Source organism: Canis aureus, chromosome 5, assembly GCF_053574225.1.
Source record: "Canis aureus isolate CA01 chromosome 5, VMU_Caureus_v.1.0, whole genome shotgun sequence".
In the NCBI taxonomy this organism is placed as follows: Eukaryota; Metazoa; Chordata; class Mammalia; order Carnivora; family Canidae; genus Canis; species Canis aureus.
In genome coordinates, this window is record NC_135615.1 from 42,198,520 (window position 1) to 42,217,543 (window position 19,024).

Sequence of the window (19,024 nt, forward strand, 5' to 3'; positions counted from 1 at the left end):
TTTGCTAATGACTAGCCTAGTCATGTGGGGGAACTATAACCAAATCCACACACAACTACTCATCAGTGCCTCCAGAGACTCACTATGCATTGAAGGGTTGCTTTTTCCAAGACACAGTGCCAAGGACCATGGAGGTGGAGGAATGTGTAAGGCAGAGGTGTAAAGGTGATTGGGGAGGTAAGAAATCAGTGAAAAAAATATGAATATATTACCAAGTAGGGAAGGGACATAGGAGAATAACAGACAAAGTGCAGAACAGGAAAATCTCACATGTAATTGGGACATTGGGTTGGAATCCACGAAGACTTCCTGAAGGTGGTAGCATCTGAGATAGGCTTTGGAGGGCAGGGAAGATTTGAATCGGTGGAGAGGTTAAGTGGGAAGAACATGCTGGCAGGAATTAAAAATTAGAGCAACAGTGTGAAGGTTGGGAATCTCAAGGATTATTTGGGGAATAGTGAGTATTTCTGTTTATTAGTCTATTAATACCGTAAAAGATGGTTTTTAATGCTACTTTGTGAACATGAAAATAGTAATATTATATTTCCTTAAAATCTAGTAAGCTACATAGCTATTTGCAACTCAAATTCACTCTATTTGTCCTAAATTAATGGAATTATGACACATTTTAAACATAAAGCAGATTCCAATTTCACTGTTTGGGCTATATACACTCACTAGCTCTCATTTGGAAATAAGAGACTTCAACCTCTCTATCCAAGCCGGACAAAGAACTGCCCAGTTCCTCAAAAGGACTTGCTTTGTCAGCTTCCCTCCTTCACACCTCTGGGCTTTAATTAAACTATGAACAAATGAAAAGGAATCAATAGGCTAAGACAGTATTTTTTAAGGATTTCTGTGGCTATGGTATCTGTGTTGGCCTCCTTCCCCAGTAGGAGGCGACACCAGTTCCTTCTGGACAGAAGAAAACACAAGAGAATTCTAAGGGAACCCAGCATATGGATCCAGGGGGCAAGCTCTTAGCTTTCTGACTCTTTAGTTACCCCCTCAGGCTTAATGTCTTCTGTAGAAAACACTTTAAACACAAGTTTTCCCTTGATGCTGGGAGGCCCTAATAGTAAATCTTTCGGGAGGCAGCAGAGGAGAAAATGCTCTATCTGGTGTCTATAAGGCATGGGGAAAAGACGCTCGTTCAGCAAAGACGCTCCTCTGGAAGTGCCACACTGTACATGCAGCCTGCACAAGAGTCCTGTGTGTCTTGCAGAGTATTTTAGTTTTTAATTCACATTTCATGTCTTTTAAGAGGCTACGCATTCACCAGTCTCCTGCATCTGGAGAGAGCTACACACTTAAACGTTGCTCTCTGTTTCAATCTATGAGTTTCGCTCTACAGCTGGGTTTATCTACATCAGCACTATTGATGTTTTGGCCTGGATAATTCTTTGTGGAGGGTGGGAGTGGGCCTGGAGGCAGGGGCTAGGGGGTCCTCTCCTGGGTACAATAGGATATTTAGCAACAACCCTAGCCTCGAGCCACGAAATGCCTGTAGCACCTCCTCACTTTGGTTGTGACAATCAAAAATATCTCCAGATGTTGTTAAATATCCCCTGGGGTGGGGGCAAGACTGTCTCACACATACACACACATCGAGAATCCTTGCTTTACAGTGACATGGCCTCAGAGAACGGGGCTGGGGCAGTGGCCGCGTTCACTATACACAAGGCAACATAGTGTCAGCAAATAATAATTTGAGGGGCAGTCAGCAAACTAAGTGCTTCCATAATTCTTCATGTCTTCGTTTCCTCACCTCACTCTCACACGTCTGCTGTGTAAATCCCATGAAACAATATTTGTAAAAGGGCTTTTGAAAATTTGAAAATAGAATGTGGTTGCCAGTTGGTTTATCTGGGTCTTTAGGCAACCACTGATGCTGCATGTTGGGAAACAACAGCTCTATTCTGCAATTATTTATTTATTTTTAGATTTTTTAAAAATTTAAATTCAATTTAATTAACATATACTATATTATTAGTTTCAGGGGTACAATTTAGTGAGTCATCAATTGCATATGACACCCAGTGTCATATTGCTCTTGCACCAGTTGCTCTTTACACCAAGGGCCCTCCTTAATGCCGCTCACCCAGTTACCCCATCCCCTCACCTTCTCCCTTCCAGCAAGGGGAGGGGTCAAGAGCCTCTTAAAGTTTGCCTCCGTCTCTATTTTCATCTTATTTAATTTTTCCTCCCCTTCTCCTCTGTTCATCTGTTTTGTTTCTTAAATTCCACATATGAATGAAATCATATGGTATTTATCTTTCTCTGACTGGCTTATTTTGCTCAGCATAATACCCTCTAGTTCATTCATATCATTGCAAAAAGCAAGATATTATTCTTTTTGATGGATGAGTAATATCCCATAGTATATATTTAAATTTAAAGGAATCCCATCAACCCAGTTTACAAACAGAGAGTTAAAGGCAACAGTAAAAATATAACACTCTTCCCACTAAAATGAGTATTATTAGAGTCCCCTGTCTTTATGGCCTTTGCTGATCAGAAAGCTGGTGTTAAATTATGCATGCATCCCACAGATTTGTTCAGTAGATATTTATTAAGTGACACTATGTGTCAGGCACTGTGCTGGGCACTAGTGATAGTTATACAACCTGTAGCTGTAGTAGACACATCAGATCTGGCCCCACTTTCATGGAGGTTATAAGCGAGGGGAGAAAACATACAAGGAGTAAAGAAACTATAATGCATTTGGCAAGTGCTATGAAGGGTAACAGCCTGGATGTCCTAGAAGGGCCCCCAAGCTTAGAGACAAGGGTTTAGGGAGGCTGGCTTGGGAAAGCAACACCAGAGCTGAGGTCTGAATGATGAGGAGGAGTTTGCAGGGAAAGAGAGAGTGAGCAATGTTTGTGACAAAGGGGAGAGCATGTGTGTAGTGCTGGAGGGGATAGACTATGGCATGGAAGGAAATACAAAGCACAGAGTACATGCAGGCAAGCAGTGAGCCAGGCTGACTGTACCCTAAAAACAATGAAGCCCTTTGAAAGCTTTAGGAAGGCAAGTCACATGTGTGCGCATGAAGAATACTACTATGGCTACAGTGTGATGAATAGAATGGAGGTGGTCAGGACAAGAAGGAAAATGACCAACCAAAGAGGCTGCTTCCACATCCAGAGAAGATAAGATGGCATCCAAAATAGAATAGTGACAATGTGGTCAAAGTCAAGAAATTTGAGAGATTATTTGAAATATTTAGGAGGAAGAATGACATAGGACTTAGGGAAGATGAGCATACAAATTGAGGGAAGCTAGAAAGGCGGGGTCAAGGATGACTCAGATATTTGGGCAGGTTTTTGGAGAAAGTAACTAAAGTTGACTATAGCCATTGCTACTAATAAAAAAAAAAGAAAGAATGTTTATGAGTTCCTGCTGAGTAGCAGTTCCCTATTGACAAGCACTGTCTCATTCAAGTCCTGCAACATCTCTATCATATAGGATCTGTCATTCTTAGTATGTCAAGGCTCAGAATAACCTGCTCAAGGGCATATATCTGTTAAAGACAGACCCAAGATTCAAATCCAACTTCCTGACCAGAGCCCACTCTGAGCCACCATATGTATTATTAAGTCATTTGAGTGTTTACCTTCTACATTTAAATCACATCTTCCAGTTATTAACAATACCTTTGAAGGAATCACCAAATCATGTAAGCTCTTTGAATTTTAATTTCTTTAGTCAAAATCAGTGTATTAGAATACTTCCTTTACAAAGTTGATATGATGATTAAATCAGTCCCAATACGGGTGAGAGAGCAAACATTTATTGAATGCTGACTATATCCACGCTATATTGTAGAATGTAGAACATTTTATATGTGATAGCTAACTTAATCCTCACAATAATGTTACAAATGAGGACAGTGAGACACAGATGCATTAAGCACCACACTTAGAGTTACACAGCTGGGATGCAAACCTGGGTTAGCGTTTCTGAAGCCTGTACTCTTCACCACTGGGTCATGCTGCCTCTACAGAGAAGTAAGATCTTAGGAAATCCCTCACACACCACGAGCCACATGCCTGGAATCCTGTATATGTTCAGTGATGGCTACAATTCTTATTCAATGTTAAGCTTATCATGTTTTGGTAAGTGCTAGGCACTGTGTTAGGCAAACAAGATAGATACGGCCCTTGTTCTAATGCCTTTCTTGGAATATTGGAAAGCCATTTCGAGTCATGATTATTTTTTTCCCCATCTGTCAAGCTGCCTGTGAGAACTCGGGACATGTCAGTCATTTATGTGAAAGGTTACAGAGGAGGCCAGGGAGGTGACTTCATCTGGAGGCAAATACTGAGCATTGAGGAAAGAGCTGCCGAACGTTGGCCAGAGGTCCCATAGAGGCCCTCAGAGGGGCTGCTGCCTCCCCCACTGGCCTCTCCATAGGCGAGGAGCATGGGGCTCAGGGTCAAGGTGAAAGAAAACAACTGGCTGATAAAACGGAGTCCAAAAAATTGATCTAACAGACATTTGGTGACCAGAGGTCAGGGAGCACAGGTTGTTGGTATTGTTTTTAATTAATTTATTTCTTTTTTAGCGAGAGAGAGAGAGAGAGAGAGCAAGGGAGAGAGGGACAATCAGACTCCACACTGAGAATGGAGCCCAACACAGGGCTCCATCTCATGACCCTGAGATCATGAACTGAACCAATAAAAAGAGTCAGACACTCAACTGACTGAGTCAACCAGGTGCCACAGGTTCATGGTATTTTTTAGCCGGAAGAACAATCAGAGAGCTAATCTAACCCCGTAATGTCACAGAGGAGCCTGAGCCAGGGAGACACGAAGTAGTTAGATGGCACTTGTGGCTTTGGTTGCATCCCTCTTCCTTTCTGCAGCCCATTTCCTCCCTCTGTAAAACAGGGAGATGAAAAGTGATCTTCCAACTTTCTTCAAAGTCCACTATGCTATGAATCTACATGTTTAAATCATATGGTTACCTATTCGCTCATTAAGAACATGTGGACAAATGATACTTTTATTAGGAATAACAACCATTTATTAATTCGTGTTTGTGGATGATGTAGGGGCAATTAACTACCTATCATTCTCTTTTTTTTTATTTTTTATTTTTTTAAAGCGATCTTCTTTTTTTTTTTAATTTCTTTTTTTAATTTTTATTTATTTATGATAGTCACAGAGAGAGAGAGAGAGAGAGAGAGAGAGAGAGAGGCAGAGACACAGGCAGAGGGAGAAGCAGGCTCCATGCACCGGGAGCCCGACGTGGGATTCGATCTCGGGTCTCCAGGATCACGCCCTGGGCCAAAGGCAGGCGCCAAACCGCTGCACCACCCAGAGATCCCCCCTTATCATTCTCTTTTAACTGCTTTGGCACTATCAACATATAGAGCCTGAGCCTAGAAACTTCCATAGATGTTTACTGTTCTTTCCAGAGAGAAGGCTTGATTTTTTTTGCAGCCACATATAAGTAATTCTTTCAGTGAACATGCGAGTGTGCTGGCCATTTCAAACTCATTTTGAAGCAAGTTTATCAAACTTATCAGATATTAAACGTTAAAAATAAATAATTATCTGGTGGCTGGGATGACAGATTTTTAATATTTTCTTGGGCTCTGCTTTCATGTGCAGAATAGCTAACATTTACTTAGCATTTACTCTGTGTCCTATTCTGTCCTTTACATGGATTGTTTGATTTATTCTCACAAAACCCTATGAAGGAGAAGCTATTACATTCTCCCATTTTACAGAGGAAAAACATAAAGTTAAATGAAGCTAAGGTTATGTAACCTATTCAAAGTGACACAGAAAGTGGTGGCATTGGGACTCAAACTCAACCTGTTCAGAGTTTATACTTATTATTCTTTTTTTGAGTGGAGTTGATAGACACAACGTTCATTAGTTTCAAATGTGCAACTTAGTGATTTGACAAGCGTATCCATCATGCTGTACTCATGCTTTTCACTATGGTAACTTCATTCTTCATGATGACCTCAGCTTTCATTAGGGACACAAAGAATATCACTTTCTGTGAAAAGAAATGCAAATATTTTAGAAATAATACCTGTTTTTTTTATTGGTTTTGGAGGGGTTTTTTTGGATAAAATTTATGAATTTTTTTAGTTTTAGTTTCATGAATTTAAGTTATGATTAAATAACAAATTTTTAAGAGACAGCTTATCTTCAGCAACCTATAAATTATGTATTAAAACACATTTGCTCTCAGGTACGTCTGATGAGAAGCTGTACTTTACATGAATCATAGACTCCTAAAGAGCAAGAATGTAAATTCTGAAGCATGTGTGAAGGGGGAAGTTGTAGAAAATTAACACCAGTTTTCCTTGGGAAATAGGCACTTAATATCAATATTTGGAAGTCATTACTGTTTGAATATCATTTATACAAACCTGTCAGCGTGGAAATTGCCTGGTAGGTGTGATGAATGGCATAGAGGACGATGCACACACTGAGAAATGACTTGTGCCATAATTTGGGGAAAGGTTGCTTTAAATTGTAATCAGGAGAATCATTCCTGAAACAATAGGTAGTAATGATTCTTTAAAAACAGCTGACGCAATTATGGAAATGTCATGCATAGTAAAGAGTAACATTTAAAAAAACAAAGGATCCTATGCTCCCCCAAGGTACAGAGTGAGAGGACACTAGCCTTTTATGAGCTTCCAAACTTAAGTGATCTCAACAATTCCTTGAAAATAAATTTCCGGCGGGCCTCTGGGTGGCTCGGTGGTCAAGAGTCTGCCTTTGGCTCAAGTGTGATCCCAGGATTCTGGGATCAAGTCCTGAATCAGGCTCCCTGGAGGGAGCCTGCTTCTCCCTCTGCCTGTGTCTCTGCCTCTCTCTGTGTGTCTCTCATAAATAAGTAAATAAATTTTTTTAAAAAGAGAGAAAATCAATTTCTGGGCACTAAAACTAACATTTTACAAATTCCTATTATGGTTCTGAGTGAAGATGTGAGCACCACAGTGAGCCCCACGCCACGGGCAGTTTTCCTGCTCTGAGAGGTGAGGTATGAAGACCTCCAGGTGGGAAGCACTAACAAAACAAATGATAAAAAGTTTGAGCTTAAAGGCAAGGTTGAAGGGCACCTGGGTGGCTCAGTCAGTTAGGCATCTGTCTTCAGCTCAGGTCATGATCTCAGGGTCCTGGTCCCAAGACTGTTAGGATTAGGGTTAGGATTAGGCTTGTGTCTAGGGCCTTTACACTCGCTCCCTGTGTTTAAATGCTATTCTAACAAGTCTTTTGAATCTGGCTTCTACTTATTATCTGGGTCTTAACTCAAATGCTGAAGAGCCTTTAGAAGAGCCTTCACAGAATGACTGTTTAATGGAACACCCCAACCCTCACATGGCCACTATGTTACCACATTTTATACCCTTTATAATACACATCACCATCTAAAATTATCTTATGTCTTTATAAGTCCACTTTTTTAAATTGTCTGTCTCACCACTAGAATGTGAGCTTCATAACACTGGAGAACATTGGAAAGTTTGAGTTCTACTGTGTTTCCAAAACCTAGTGCCCAATACATACTTACTGAATAAATGGTTGAATGAAATCCAATTTTCTTTTTTTTTTAAGATTTATTTATTTGGTTTGGAGAAAGAGAGGCAGAGAGAGTGTGTGTGAGCGGGGGGAGGGGCAGAGAGAGAGGGAGAGAAAGAATCCCAGGAAGACTCATTCCATGGTGAGTGGGGAGTCAGACACAGGGCTTGATCTCACAACCCTGAGATCACAACCTGAGCCCCAAACCAAAAGTTGGATGTTCAATGGCTGAACTACCCAGACACCCCTGAAATTCAATTTTCTTACCCTTAGCCATAGTATCATCAAGGTAACTACACTCTCAGAAAGAAAGAAAGAAAGAAAGAAAGAAAGAAAGAAAGAAAGAAAGAAAGAAAGAAAGAAAGAAAGAAAAGAAAGAAAGAAAATGCTACCTAATAAATGAAAAATAAGCATGCTAAGGAAAAAGGCTTGACGCTTATTTGAGCACAAGACCAAGAACCACCCCGCAGTGTTCATATGCTTAATTATTTATTCACAGCTCTTAAATTCCATTAACAAATAACATAGGCACTAAGTGGAATGATGCTGAGCCTGCTTAATTAGTAACTTAAAAATAAAACAAAAGGCAAGTAATCTCACACACCCCAGACCCCAGGTCCAAGGCAATCTAGGGAAGCTCGGCATTTAGGTTTGCCCAAACAGAATGTTCTGCAAAGAACAAGCCAATGAACCTCCACTCTTGGCCCAGTGGTAGCAAGAGAATCGGGAAAGCCACATCTTCCCCTTCTTCCCATAGTGGCCACTGTGCTGGGACCACCTATAACTGCACCCCCTTCCCTGCTGCACCCGAATTCTATTGTGGTGTCTTCCACTCAGCGATGGCAGCCCTATACTTGCTCAGATGCAAGCCTGATTCGTGAAGCCACTTAGGCTGATCCCATTCTCTGTGCCAGTGTTGGCTTAGAAGTGGGTGTGTGGGACACTGAGGCCAAGGGGATGTTAGAGAAATTTTCTGGGGACAGTTGGGGGACAAGTCCTTGCCGTTTTGTTTAAGCCAAATGACCTTTCATTAGATATTGTCGTGTCCATCTGAAAGTGACACCCAGAATGGCAGCAATTGTTTTAAGACAAAGCTGATATTCCAAGGGCACCCAGACAAGAAGACGGAGAAAATCTGAGTCCCCCATGCTGTACTTCAGCCAGGGAACTAATGAGCTGAGGGGGTTTCCTGCCTCAGGACTTAGGGGACAAACTGGACTACTGCAATACCACTGAACTGGATGGGCTCTTTGTTTTTGACCTTGGCCCCTAATGATTTAATACTGACCTGCTGCTAGACAGTGTGTGGTATAACCAATGGCTCTGCTCCACTTAGGCGGAAGTACAAGCCTTCACCATGATCTAGAAGGCCCCTGCTTGCGTCTACCTGCCATCCCTTCTGCTTCCATCTCTCACAGCTCCCTGCTTTGCTCACTCACCTTTAGCCATACCAGCCTCATGTTTAGTCCTTGAACTTACTAGAGAAGCTCTTGCCTCAGGGCATTTGCACTGACTGTTACCTCTTCCTGAAACTCCCATCCCAGATATCCACATGACTTCATCTCTTACCTTTTTCGTATCACTGGTCAAATGTTATTTTTTTGCACCAAAGCTTAACCCTCCTATATAAAAGAGAACATCCACACCCCTGCACCTCTACTGATTTATTTTCCTCTACTGTGCTTACAGTCTTATATTTCATATTCTATTTATTAATCTATTGTCTATCTCCTCTACTACTGAATATCCAGGGCCTCAAATGCCTAGCACACCATAGGTAAATATCTATTTGTGGTTATTTGGGGAACTAAGGAAGGGAAAATAATTCTTTTACTATCCTAGGCATTTTGAGATGCATTTTCTGTTGCAGCTGAAAGCATCTTGAGCGATGGATTTCCATTGCAGTGCCTTGTAAACAGTGCCCTGCATTTTGAAGACAGTCAACCATGTTTTAAATTCAGAGTCAGTTCTAGAACAGAGTTCTCCCCACCCAAAGCCATCAATCCATATTGTGTAGCAGAAGATGAAAAGTAGAAAAATAGTCTGTGTATGATTCAAAAGTTCGCTTTCTGGTTTCTATGAGACCTTGGGCAATTTAAAATTTATCTCCATCTGCCTTAATTTCTTCATCTCTATGAGGAATAACCTATCTACTATCTATAATACCTATATTATCTCTTTTATCTCTGTAATGTGGGATTATAAGACCTACTTTAGTTATCTCCCCTGGGGGTGATAAGAAATAAATGACCCATACATGTTAAAAGCAGAAAAATGCTGTGTGTATTTGTAATGGATTGTTTGAATGAGCTATTTTATTCTCCTGAAAGCATTCATTATTGTTGTGTTAATGGTAACACTGATTTTTTTCATTTGGTGACGTTTATTACTTACTGAAGACTATTCATTCAATAAATATTCACCGAGCCTCGACTTGGTGCCAGGCTGCTCCCCAGGAGCGCTTGAACACTAGCTGAGGTCAGACAGGTGCGTAACCAGGAAAAGTGCTTAAACTTTCTGAGCTTCAATTACCTCACTGCAAAAGGAGGGTAAGTTGCCTGGTATCTTATTGTTGCGACAAAGTTGAAATGGGATAATATACTGAAAGTTATTATTATAAAATCTGGCTTTGTGAAGTCTGATGAAATAGAATTATCTTTTTCATTACTCTACCACAGCCAAGCATTGTGTAGTATTTTCAAAAATCTTATTAACAAAGCCTCTCAACATCATATCAAGATAGCCCAGAAAAAAATGAGTAATGTATCCAAAGGAATCAATGAGCCCTACCTAAACTAGGGTCTGTATGCCTAAAAAAAGCCTGGCTAATTCCTATTCCTTCTTTAGGTCTCAGATTGGCTGCCAGGTACTCCAGTGAGCCTTTCCGGCTCTTTTCCTCTACCCCACTGTGGATTGGGTTGTGTGACTTAACTCTTTTTCTAGCACTTTCCACACTCACACTGGATTGTATTGACAACCGCTTGTTGATATCCCTCCAGGAAAGTATAAACTGCTTAAGCAAGTGGTGGGTGGGGGGCAACAGTGTCTTGTTCACTCAGCCTAGAGCCCTACACATAGTAGGTGCTCCATATATATTTGTTTTGTAAACACATTTCAGGTGATTGGCATTTGGGCATAGGTGAAAGGATCAGCCACAAAGCCTACTCTCTTGGTCTAGAACATGCTTAATTACCTAATGCTTACAAAGAGAAAAGGATGTTTGACCCAGGTCCTGGAGTCAGGAGAACTTGCTTCCTCTCCCCCACAGAGCCTTGTGAGCTTCCTGGGTGTCAACTTCTCAGCAGCCTGCCTTCAGAGTACCGCAAGCCTACAGCTCTCTGCATCAAGACATCCTCCGTCGCACCTGAGAAAAGTTATCTTGCAATAACTTGTTCATAATCAGACCATTTTTGCTTCTAGTGGACTGGAGCCCTGCACACAGTTAAGTTACTTAGGAAATCCCTTTGTGGAGTACAGATGCATAGTGGAGATCTGAACTTCCTTTTGACACATAGAGGAGCGGTTTTCACTCCCTCCAGCACCTGGGGCAGAGCTGGGCTGCACAGTCACCCTATATTTATTGGCATTCAAAAGCACTCAAAATATGATCAGATCTCTCTCTCTCTCTCTCTCCTCTGATGCAAGGAAAGAAGAAATAGAATTTCTCAGTGTCTCTTGAATCAACCCATGTTAGGATTGTCAGAGATGCCTGTGAGATTTGCAAGCTCTATGACTCCATCCCCGATGCTTGGAATCAGAATATCTAGAGGTAGTCAGTCACCAAAAGGTCACTAGCTAGATGGCTGGACCCAGTTTCTGATTAGTCCCTCATGAACAATCTGATGTTGGTGGCTTGGCCTTGGTGATCCAGAAAGCTTCTGTCCAAACCAACAGCTCTTTTTCCTGTAACTAGAGTTCTTACCACAGCCACCACTGCACCCTGTCTCCAGGAGCAGGAGAAGCAGGCAACCAAGGGCTTCATTTTCCATCTCATAGGCTAAGGTCTGTGGTGTAACATTATAATCACCCTGTGCTTTGTAGGATGCACAGACAGCTAAAGGTTGTTTGTCAGTCACTGACTTCTCTCTATAAAATGAGAAGGTCACAGTCTTTACTGCTTTAAGACAACCCAATCAGATTTATTTTTTATTTATTGGCAACAGCAAAAAGTCATCATCCCCAACGGGAAACCAAAAAGCCATTTCCCAAATTCTGCATTTCTCAGTGCAAAGATGAGAATTTCCTACCTGAATATGTCAGGTAGATGACTTCACTTTGCTAGGGAACCACTCAGAAGCATCAGCTTTTAGTGGAGGGTATATGGAACACAGCTCACATGGGCAGCCAAATTGTTATTTTTCTCTCATTAGGAAATAGAATCAACAGAATGCCTTACCCATTCCTCTACATGAGTTGTCTTTTCAGAAAGAGGGGAAGGAGAGAAGGCTATGCCCATGGAGCAAATCAGAATAAATATCATAGTTATCTCCCATCAATAAGATGGAGTGATCTGTATTGACAGATGTTGAGGAACTGAAGAATAAGGAACAAACAAAATACTCTCAAATTGTAACATCAGAAAGAAGATGGCCACAGAAATTCCCTCAGATAATTCTGATCTCTTCCTGTGCACAGAATCATACAGAAAATCTGAAGAAACTGACTCACATCCAGAGTGGGCAATTTCCACTGTGGAAAGTGCTCACGTGATGACATCTCATAGAATGTCATGTGATGAAATTGTACATGATGTGTGTGTGTGCTGCATAAATCAAATACAAAAATCACACAGGGTGAACCTTTCAATGTATAAGTGTTTTCCAAAGACTAAACTAAGTGAACAAAGCTTAGAAGTCATCCTAACCATAGCAGAAGAGTGGAAGCTTTGGGCCCTTGACAATTGTTTGTTGAGTGCATGTCAACAAGGTTGCATGATGTGAGACCATCCAGTACAATGGTTCCAAATACCACCAAATGTGCTGATACCTCCCTAATTTCAATTTCTGCCTCCAATGCGTATTCTCTCTCTGAAGAACCACACTCATGAATACAACCTTCTTCTTGGCATCTATACCTGAGTGTCTTATAAACATTTCACACTTAGTATGTGCAAAATGAAGCTCATAATTTTTCTCCCCGCCACTCTAAAATATGCTACTTTGGTCTATAGACTATTTTGAGCTAAAGGCACTTAAAAAAATAGCAAATGTAGGGAGTGGCTTTCTCAGAACTTCTGCTTATTTGCATTAAGACATAGTCTCCAAAAGGACCTCTGCTATCACAAATTCTCTCTCCAAGAGTTTCATCAACCAGAGAAGATTGACTCCTATCCCAGGAGAGACTAGAGGAGACACCCCCACTACCACCCAACAAACTGAGTCACAAACTATCACATCTGCCAACTGTTGTTCTTCTAAGGGCCCATTCCTCTTTCCTAAAAGTCATTTTCTTTTCTCGCAGAGGCTTACTTCCCTCCATCCTTCCTCTATTCAGATGGTACACAAACTCTCACATCTCAATGCCTTTTTGCATAGTCACTGTTTTTCCAGTGATGCCTCCATGCACATAATATTAACAATAAATCTGTATACCCTTTCTCCTGTTAATCTGCCTGTTGTCAGTTTATTTCAGATCTACCTATTGAATCTCAGAGAGGGGAGAGAATGTCTTTCTTCCTTTACCCCCCAAACATGTTTCCTTTCCAGGTTTCCCAGGCTTAGCAACTGGTGCCAGTAAACTATCCAGTCACTCAAGGCCCAAACCTGGAAGCCATCTTAATTCCGTATGATATCCCTCCCCTAAAATCCAGTCCATGACCTCCAAAATATGTCTGGAATCTCTTCTCATCATCTGTGCCTTCTCTTCTCTAACAAAGCCACACTGTCAGTAGAATTTCAAGAATTTATTAAAATGGTATAAATTTAAGTCCTTAAACTCCTTCAAGGACAAGGAGTCCCACTATTCTCAAAACAAAACCCGGACTCTGTGAGGTGACCTAACAGGTCCTGATCTAACCCTGTCCTACCTCTCTGGTAGGTAGCTCAAGACAACAGCTTTTTCTCACAGAGCCCCTGTCATACTGAGCTCCCCTTTATGTTTGGGAATATCATCTTTTAGATGGCGTCAGGCCCATACAAGTCCATGTTTTATTACTTCCTACAATGACCAAGGCCTGGTTCTTTGAACGCTGGCACATTCTCTTTCTTCAGACCTTGGCTCTAGTGCCCCTCATTGAAGTGATTTCCTCCCAGAGCTCTCTCATGGCACCCCATTTACCTCTTTCTTAGTGTTCATCAAAACCTCCGATGATCTTCTAGTTTTATACTTTTTTTTAATTGGCTAAATTTCTCATTATAAAATCTTTTTTTTTACTTGTACATCATATAATTAGTTTTTAAAACAGCACATAGAAAATGGAAGTATATCCCAATGATATCATCACAGTATCTAATCATAATCAGTGAACATTTTCTATGTGCTGTGTTGTTTAAAATATCTAATTATATTCTAATAACCATTCTTCAGGTTGACTTTATTATTCCAATTTTCCATATTAAGAAATAGAATAATGAAAAATTTGAGGTAACTTGCTCTTTGACAATAAATAGTAAGGCCAAATTTTTAATCAGGTATTTTATTGTAAAACATAGGCTCTTAATCAGTCTACCACATAGCTTTTCCTGCAAAATACAGGGTAGTTATTAGGCATGTTCATAGCAGTGATGTTATAAACCTTGATAATTGAAGTAAATAAATTAGGGCAAAAAAAAAAATTAGGGCATATCTATGTTCATAATATGAAAGATGGTCACTATATATTGTTAAGTGAAAATATCTATTAATAAAATAGTACTTAAATTATGACCCTTTTGGTAAAAAAAAAATGTTGATTTTGTTCGGTATAAGCTAACCAGTCTCTTTTGCAGTTTCTGGCACATGATTCCTGTTTGTTGACTGAATTAATTGATGAATATACATGATCTAGAGGTTAGAAAAAATATAACACAAACTTCAGCAGTATTTGTCTGTGGATTGTAAGATTATGAATGAAATTTGTTTTCTGATATTTTCTAAGTTTTATTTAAAATTCTCTAGACCAAGAACAAACATTTTAGTAATCAAAAAAGGAAAAGAATAAAAGTTTTATTTTAAAAACTGTTTAGATTCTGTCTTGAATGACTTCTTCCCATTCAGTCTATCTTTGTATCCCAAATATATGAGATTTCTACCTCTTTTGTACTCAAAGCACTCTAGTCTTGAGTCAAAGCAGGTTTTCTTTAGCTTACTTAGCCTCATATTGTTTTTACTGATGTAATGCCTTATTCTTATGTACCAATTCCTGTCTCCTCCCTAAATGGTGCATTCCTTGAGAACTTGGACTCTATTTATCTTTATAACCCTTTCTTTCTAGGGCAGTGCTATGGATCTCATAAGCACTCACTCAATGTTTACTGTTGGGCTCACAGTATTATTTATCCACTATCCTACTGAATAATTTGGGATGAGAAAAATTCTAGCCTATTAGCAGATACCTGATACACATTTAGTTAATTTAGCAATACCTGTCCCATGCTGAGCCATGTTAGAACCTGAAGTAAAGGAAAAATCAATCAGTAATATTGATGCTGTCTTTATGTAACATTTTGATATTTTGCTCATCATGAATTGTTTTAATTTTGGTTTTCAAAAAATATTGCATTAAAATCTTTATTTCTGTCGGTTTATCTGACCTCAGCCCTGCTTTTATAGTACAATATTAGCAGGTAATGCAATCTGAGCATCTTATAACAATCTAGATACTGTATATATTATATGTATATTTCTATTATATATAGAATTATATATAAATTATATATAAAAACATACATGATATGTATATCCTAATGGACATCTGTATTATCTCCATTTCTCATACAAAGAAACTTAAGCAGAGACATTAAGTGACTTGCCAAGGTTACCAGCTAGAAAGTGGTAGAAATGGAAGGGCAAGTTATTAGTAGGAATACATAAAGTTGAAGGGAAACTTGAAAGCTGAATTCTTTTTTTAAAAAGGTTTATTTATTTATTTTAGTCAGAGAGGGGGCTGGGGAAGGACAGAAGGAGAGAGAGAGAGAGAGAGAGAGTCTTAAGCAGACTCCACACTGAGCAAGGAGCATCACATGGCGCTCAATCTCACAACCCTGAGATCACTACCTGAGCTGACACCAAGAGTTGGATGCTTAACTGACTCCGGTGGCCCTGAAAGTTGAATAATTTTTAATGCCTTTTATCAGTGTAGGAAACCAACTTGGGTAGAGCAGCCCAATTAAAAAAAAAAGAAACTGTTAAGAACCATGATTTTTATCAAGTAAAAGTCATTATTAATTCACTCAACAAACACTCAACTGCCACGGAAGCAACTATTAGTGTGGGTTAAGTGACATCAAAGATATGGTGGCCAGGGAGCCCAGGCACAGTGGCAGTGTGCTAGTATCAAATCTGATTTCTCCTCTCAAAAAACATTTATCGCTTTTTCACCACATTGAAGTGGCTTTTCCAGACAAAAGTTGGTAGTGACTATCATTAATTTAAGTAAGCTACTTATTTATTATGGGCAGCAACCATATGACCACATGCTTGCTTCACCTGCATCCATGATGATCATCTAAGAGCAGTCATGTAAAATGAGACTCCTGGGCCTTCCTCCAAACTACCAAGTAAGAGCCTGCCTTTAAAACAATGTTTAAAGAGCTGAGGCCGTCCAATCCTAAGACTGAGCTGAAAGCTAGCTCACCCATTTATTACCTCTGAAGCCTTTGGCAAAGAACTCAGTCTTGTGTGTATGTTTGTTTAGCTTCAGTATCCTCATAAGTAAAGTGGGAATAAAAATACCTACCTCTCATAAGGGTTTCATGAGGACCAAATTAGAATGAAGGTCTAATTATAACAATATTTATAGCAGTTTACAAATAGAGAGTACTTTCGAACTGTCAGGGATTGTGGTAAATGCTGTACCTACATTATCTTATTAACTTCTCTTAAGCACTTAGCAGAGTCCTCACCACATAGTCAATACTCAATTGGTAAGAACCATAGCCTGAGTAGCCACCCAGATCATCGTAATTAATGGGGAGCCGGTCACAGACACAAGGGTTAGGTCCAGAGTCTGAGAGTGATGAATAACCTAGAACAGGTCAGCCAGGCTGGTGGTCCCCAAAGCCAGCCTATTGCCTCAGAGTCATCTGGGCGAGCTCATTAAAACACATTGTAACACTCTGGTCCTCAAACCTCTAACTCAGTAGCTCTTGGGAGGACCTAGAAGTCTCTATTGTTTAAAAAGCCCAGATAATTTTGAATTATGGTCGATATTTATTTTTTTTATGGCCAATATTTAAAGCAAGTGGATAACTTGAGTTACAGATTTCTTAAAATTTATCAAGTTAAGGAATAAGTCATTTTTTCCCCTTGCCTTTTTCAGCTCCAGGGCCTAGGACAATGCTGCCACACAGAAGTGCTCAGAAATATTTTGGATTTGATGAGCATAAAATGGGCCTAATAAAGCCTGTTTTGTCTGCTTCCCAGGGGCTTTATGAGAAGTGTTTAGAAAGCTCCAGTCTATAGTACACCTAAAAAACAGAAGATGCCATACAGTAGTGTAATTTTATAGATTTAGTTATTAACTTCTTTTACTGTGCCTTCTCTCTCCCTTTAAACATAAATCATTTGGTTTGGAGGTATCCACCGTTATATTGGATTTCTAAAAATAAATTACAGCAAAACTGCAGATAAAACATCTCCTCCAAATTACTCAAAATTATTTTTACTCAAATTATTTTTACTCAGAATTAAAATACTGTAGAATGACCCAAAATTTCACATTAAAGTTCAATCCTGTTAACTATTCAGTTCCTTATTCATTTCTATTAGCTTTAGACCTGTCTTATGGCACATCTGGTTATCTCTACCGACTGCCGACACAATACAGTCTATTGCAGGCACCCTTGCTGCATCCCACTAGAACAGCGAAGCCTTTAAGGACACTCAGCAGGGCCATTCTAGTTCCTTCCAGTTGCCTATCATTCAACTATTTTCAAATGCAGACATCCTTTGGGAGAGTCCTGGAAATCTCCGAGCTCAGGCTTATGAGAGAATTAGAAACAAGTTCTCCAGAATGAGGGAAATGAATGTGGTAGCTCAAGAAAATGGCCTGGAATAGGAAAATCTGAGAGCCAGAAAGGCAGTTATATGTTAATACTGGGGCTCAGTGCAGACATAGTTTATGAGACTAGACTTGAATTCTTCACTCTCCCTGGGTGCTGCATGTAGAGAGAAGCAAGTGATCCTCAACAGAAAATGGAAGGAGGATATTAATGTCTGACCACACAACCACATCTGGGCTTCCAATCCTCCAGAGCTGATAGATGGTCACCAAACACAACTTGCCCAAGGGTAACCTTTCTTTCTGTGCAAACCTATTTCACTGAAAGTTCATTTCAGTGCTACCTCATTGGTGGGAATAAAAGAAGCTTCCAAAGAATAAAAGGATAGAAAGAAATCACTAAATCTATTTCTAGCTCAGAAGGCCATTCCGGGATGTATGGGACCTCACATTCATGTACACAAAGGTGAATGTTTTCAACTCTGGAACCGGCATAGAACCCCAAGGAGGCAAGGAAAAGAGCAGAGGAAGCTTCTCCTACCTTCTGTGGCTCCGATCTCGATGGTGCCTTTCACTTGGCTGAAGCACCATAGTGTGTCCTGGGTGAGCGCCCCAATTCCTGAAAGCAACACAAGGAGACACTTCAGGTTAGGTGAGAGTTCCTTGTTATCCTTTAAAAGGCCAACCAGAAAGGAGGCACGTGGTGTAAGGCATGCATTTTAGAAGGAGACTTGCACACCAGGTATCATCCCGTTGGAGAGGAGACCCTAACCAGCGCTGGGAGAAGGTCTGGGCTGCAAGCAGTGTGTCCTGCTGTGAATTAGGGCTCTGTCCCCTCCATCTGACCACGCTGGGGCTCCTCTGAGCTGGAGCAATCGGAGTCCGTCCCTTCTGGTCCCCTGGCAGCGCCCTGGAGCGGGCCTGCCCTCACACCCTGTGTGACTGCCCCTTTTCATGGGAATACTAATGCTCTCGATTGTTTTCCTCCTGTGGTGTAGGGAGGAGAAAGAGGCAGTTCGTTAGAGGGAAGAGAGGAAAAGAAAGACAACTTCTTTTTTTTCTTTCTTTAAACTGGTTTCACTGCTTGAACGGCCAGTAAGGGGTCAGAATCTTAGAACTTGTGTCTCTCTTGTTCACTTCTTGACTGCTTGCCAAAGTCCGAGCTGACTGCAGAGGAGAGGAAAGCAAAAAACAGGTTGGGGATGGGGGCCGGAGGGGGGGGCCTGCTGACAGCCCTAGGGAGTCAGCGCTGACAAATGTGACCTATTTTGTGCCGTGGGGATTTGTGTCTCAAATGTGGACCCAACCTTTGAGGGGAGGGTTGCGTTTTCTG

At 40.5% G+C, this 19,024-nt stretch overlaps 1 protein-coding gene across 3 annotated transcripts in view; it reads right to left on the reverse strand.

Moving 5' to 3' along the window:
* Positions 1–18,617, reverse strand: part of PPP2R2B (protein phosphatase 2 regulatory subunit Bbeta) — a 440,587-nt gene extending 421,970 nt beyond the window's left edge. The window contains exons 1-2 of one of the 3 annotated variants that reach the window (XM_077897736.1): positions 18,431–18,617; positions 18,233–18,310 (exon numbers count right to left, since the gene is read on the reverse strand). In XM_077897736.1, coding sequence (XP_077753862.1) covers positions 18,233–18,310; positions 18,431–18,440 — 88 coding nt within the window. In that variant the 5' untranslated portion in view covers positions 18,441–18,617. Of the gene's footprint in view, positions 1–18,232; positions 18,311–18,430 lie in introns of those variants that run through there. The other 2 variants (XM_077897733.1, XM_077897745.1) reach the window with 2 other exon arrangements.
* Positions 18,618–19,024: the final 407 nt, after the last annotated feature.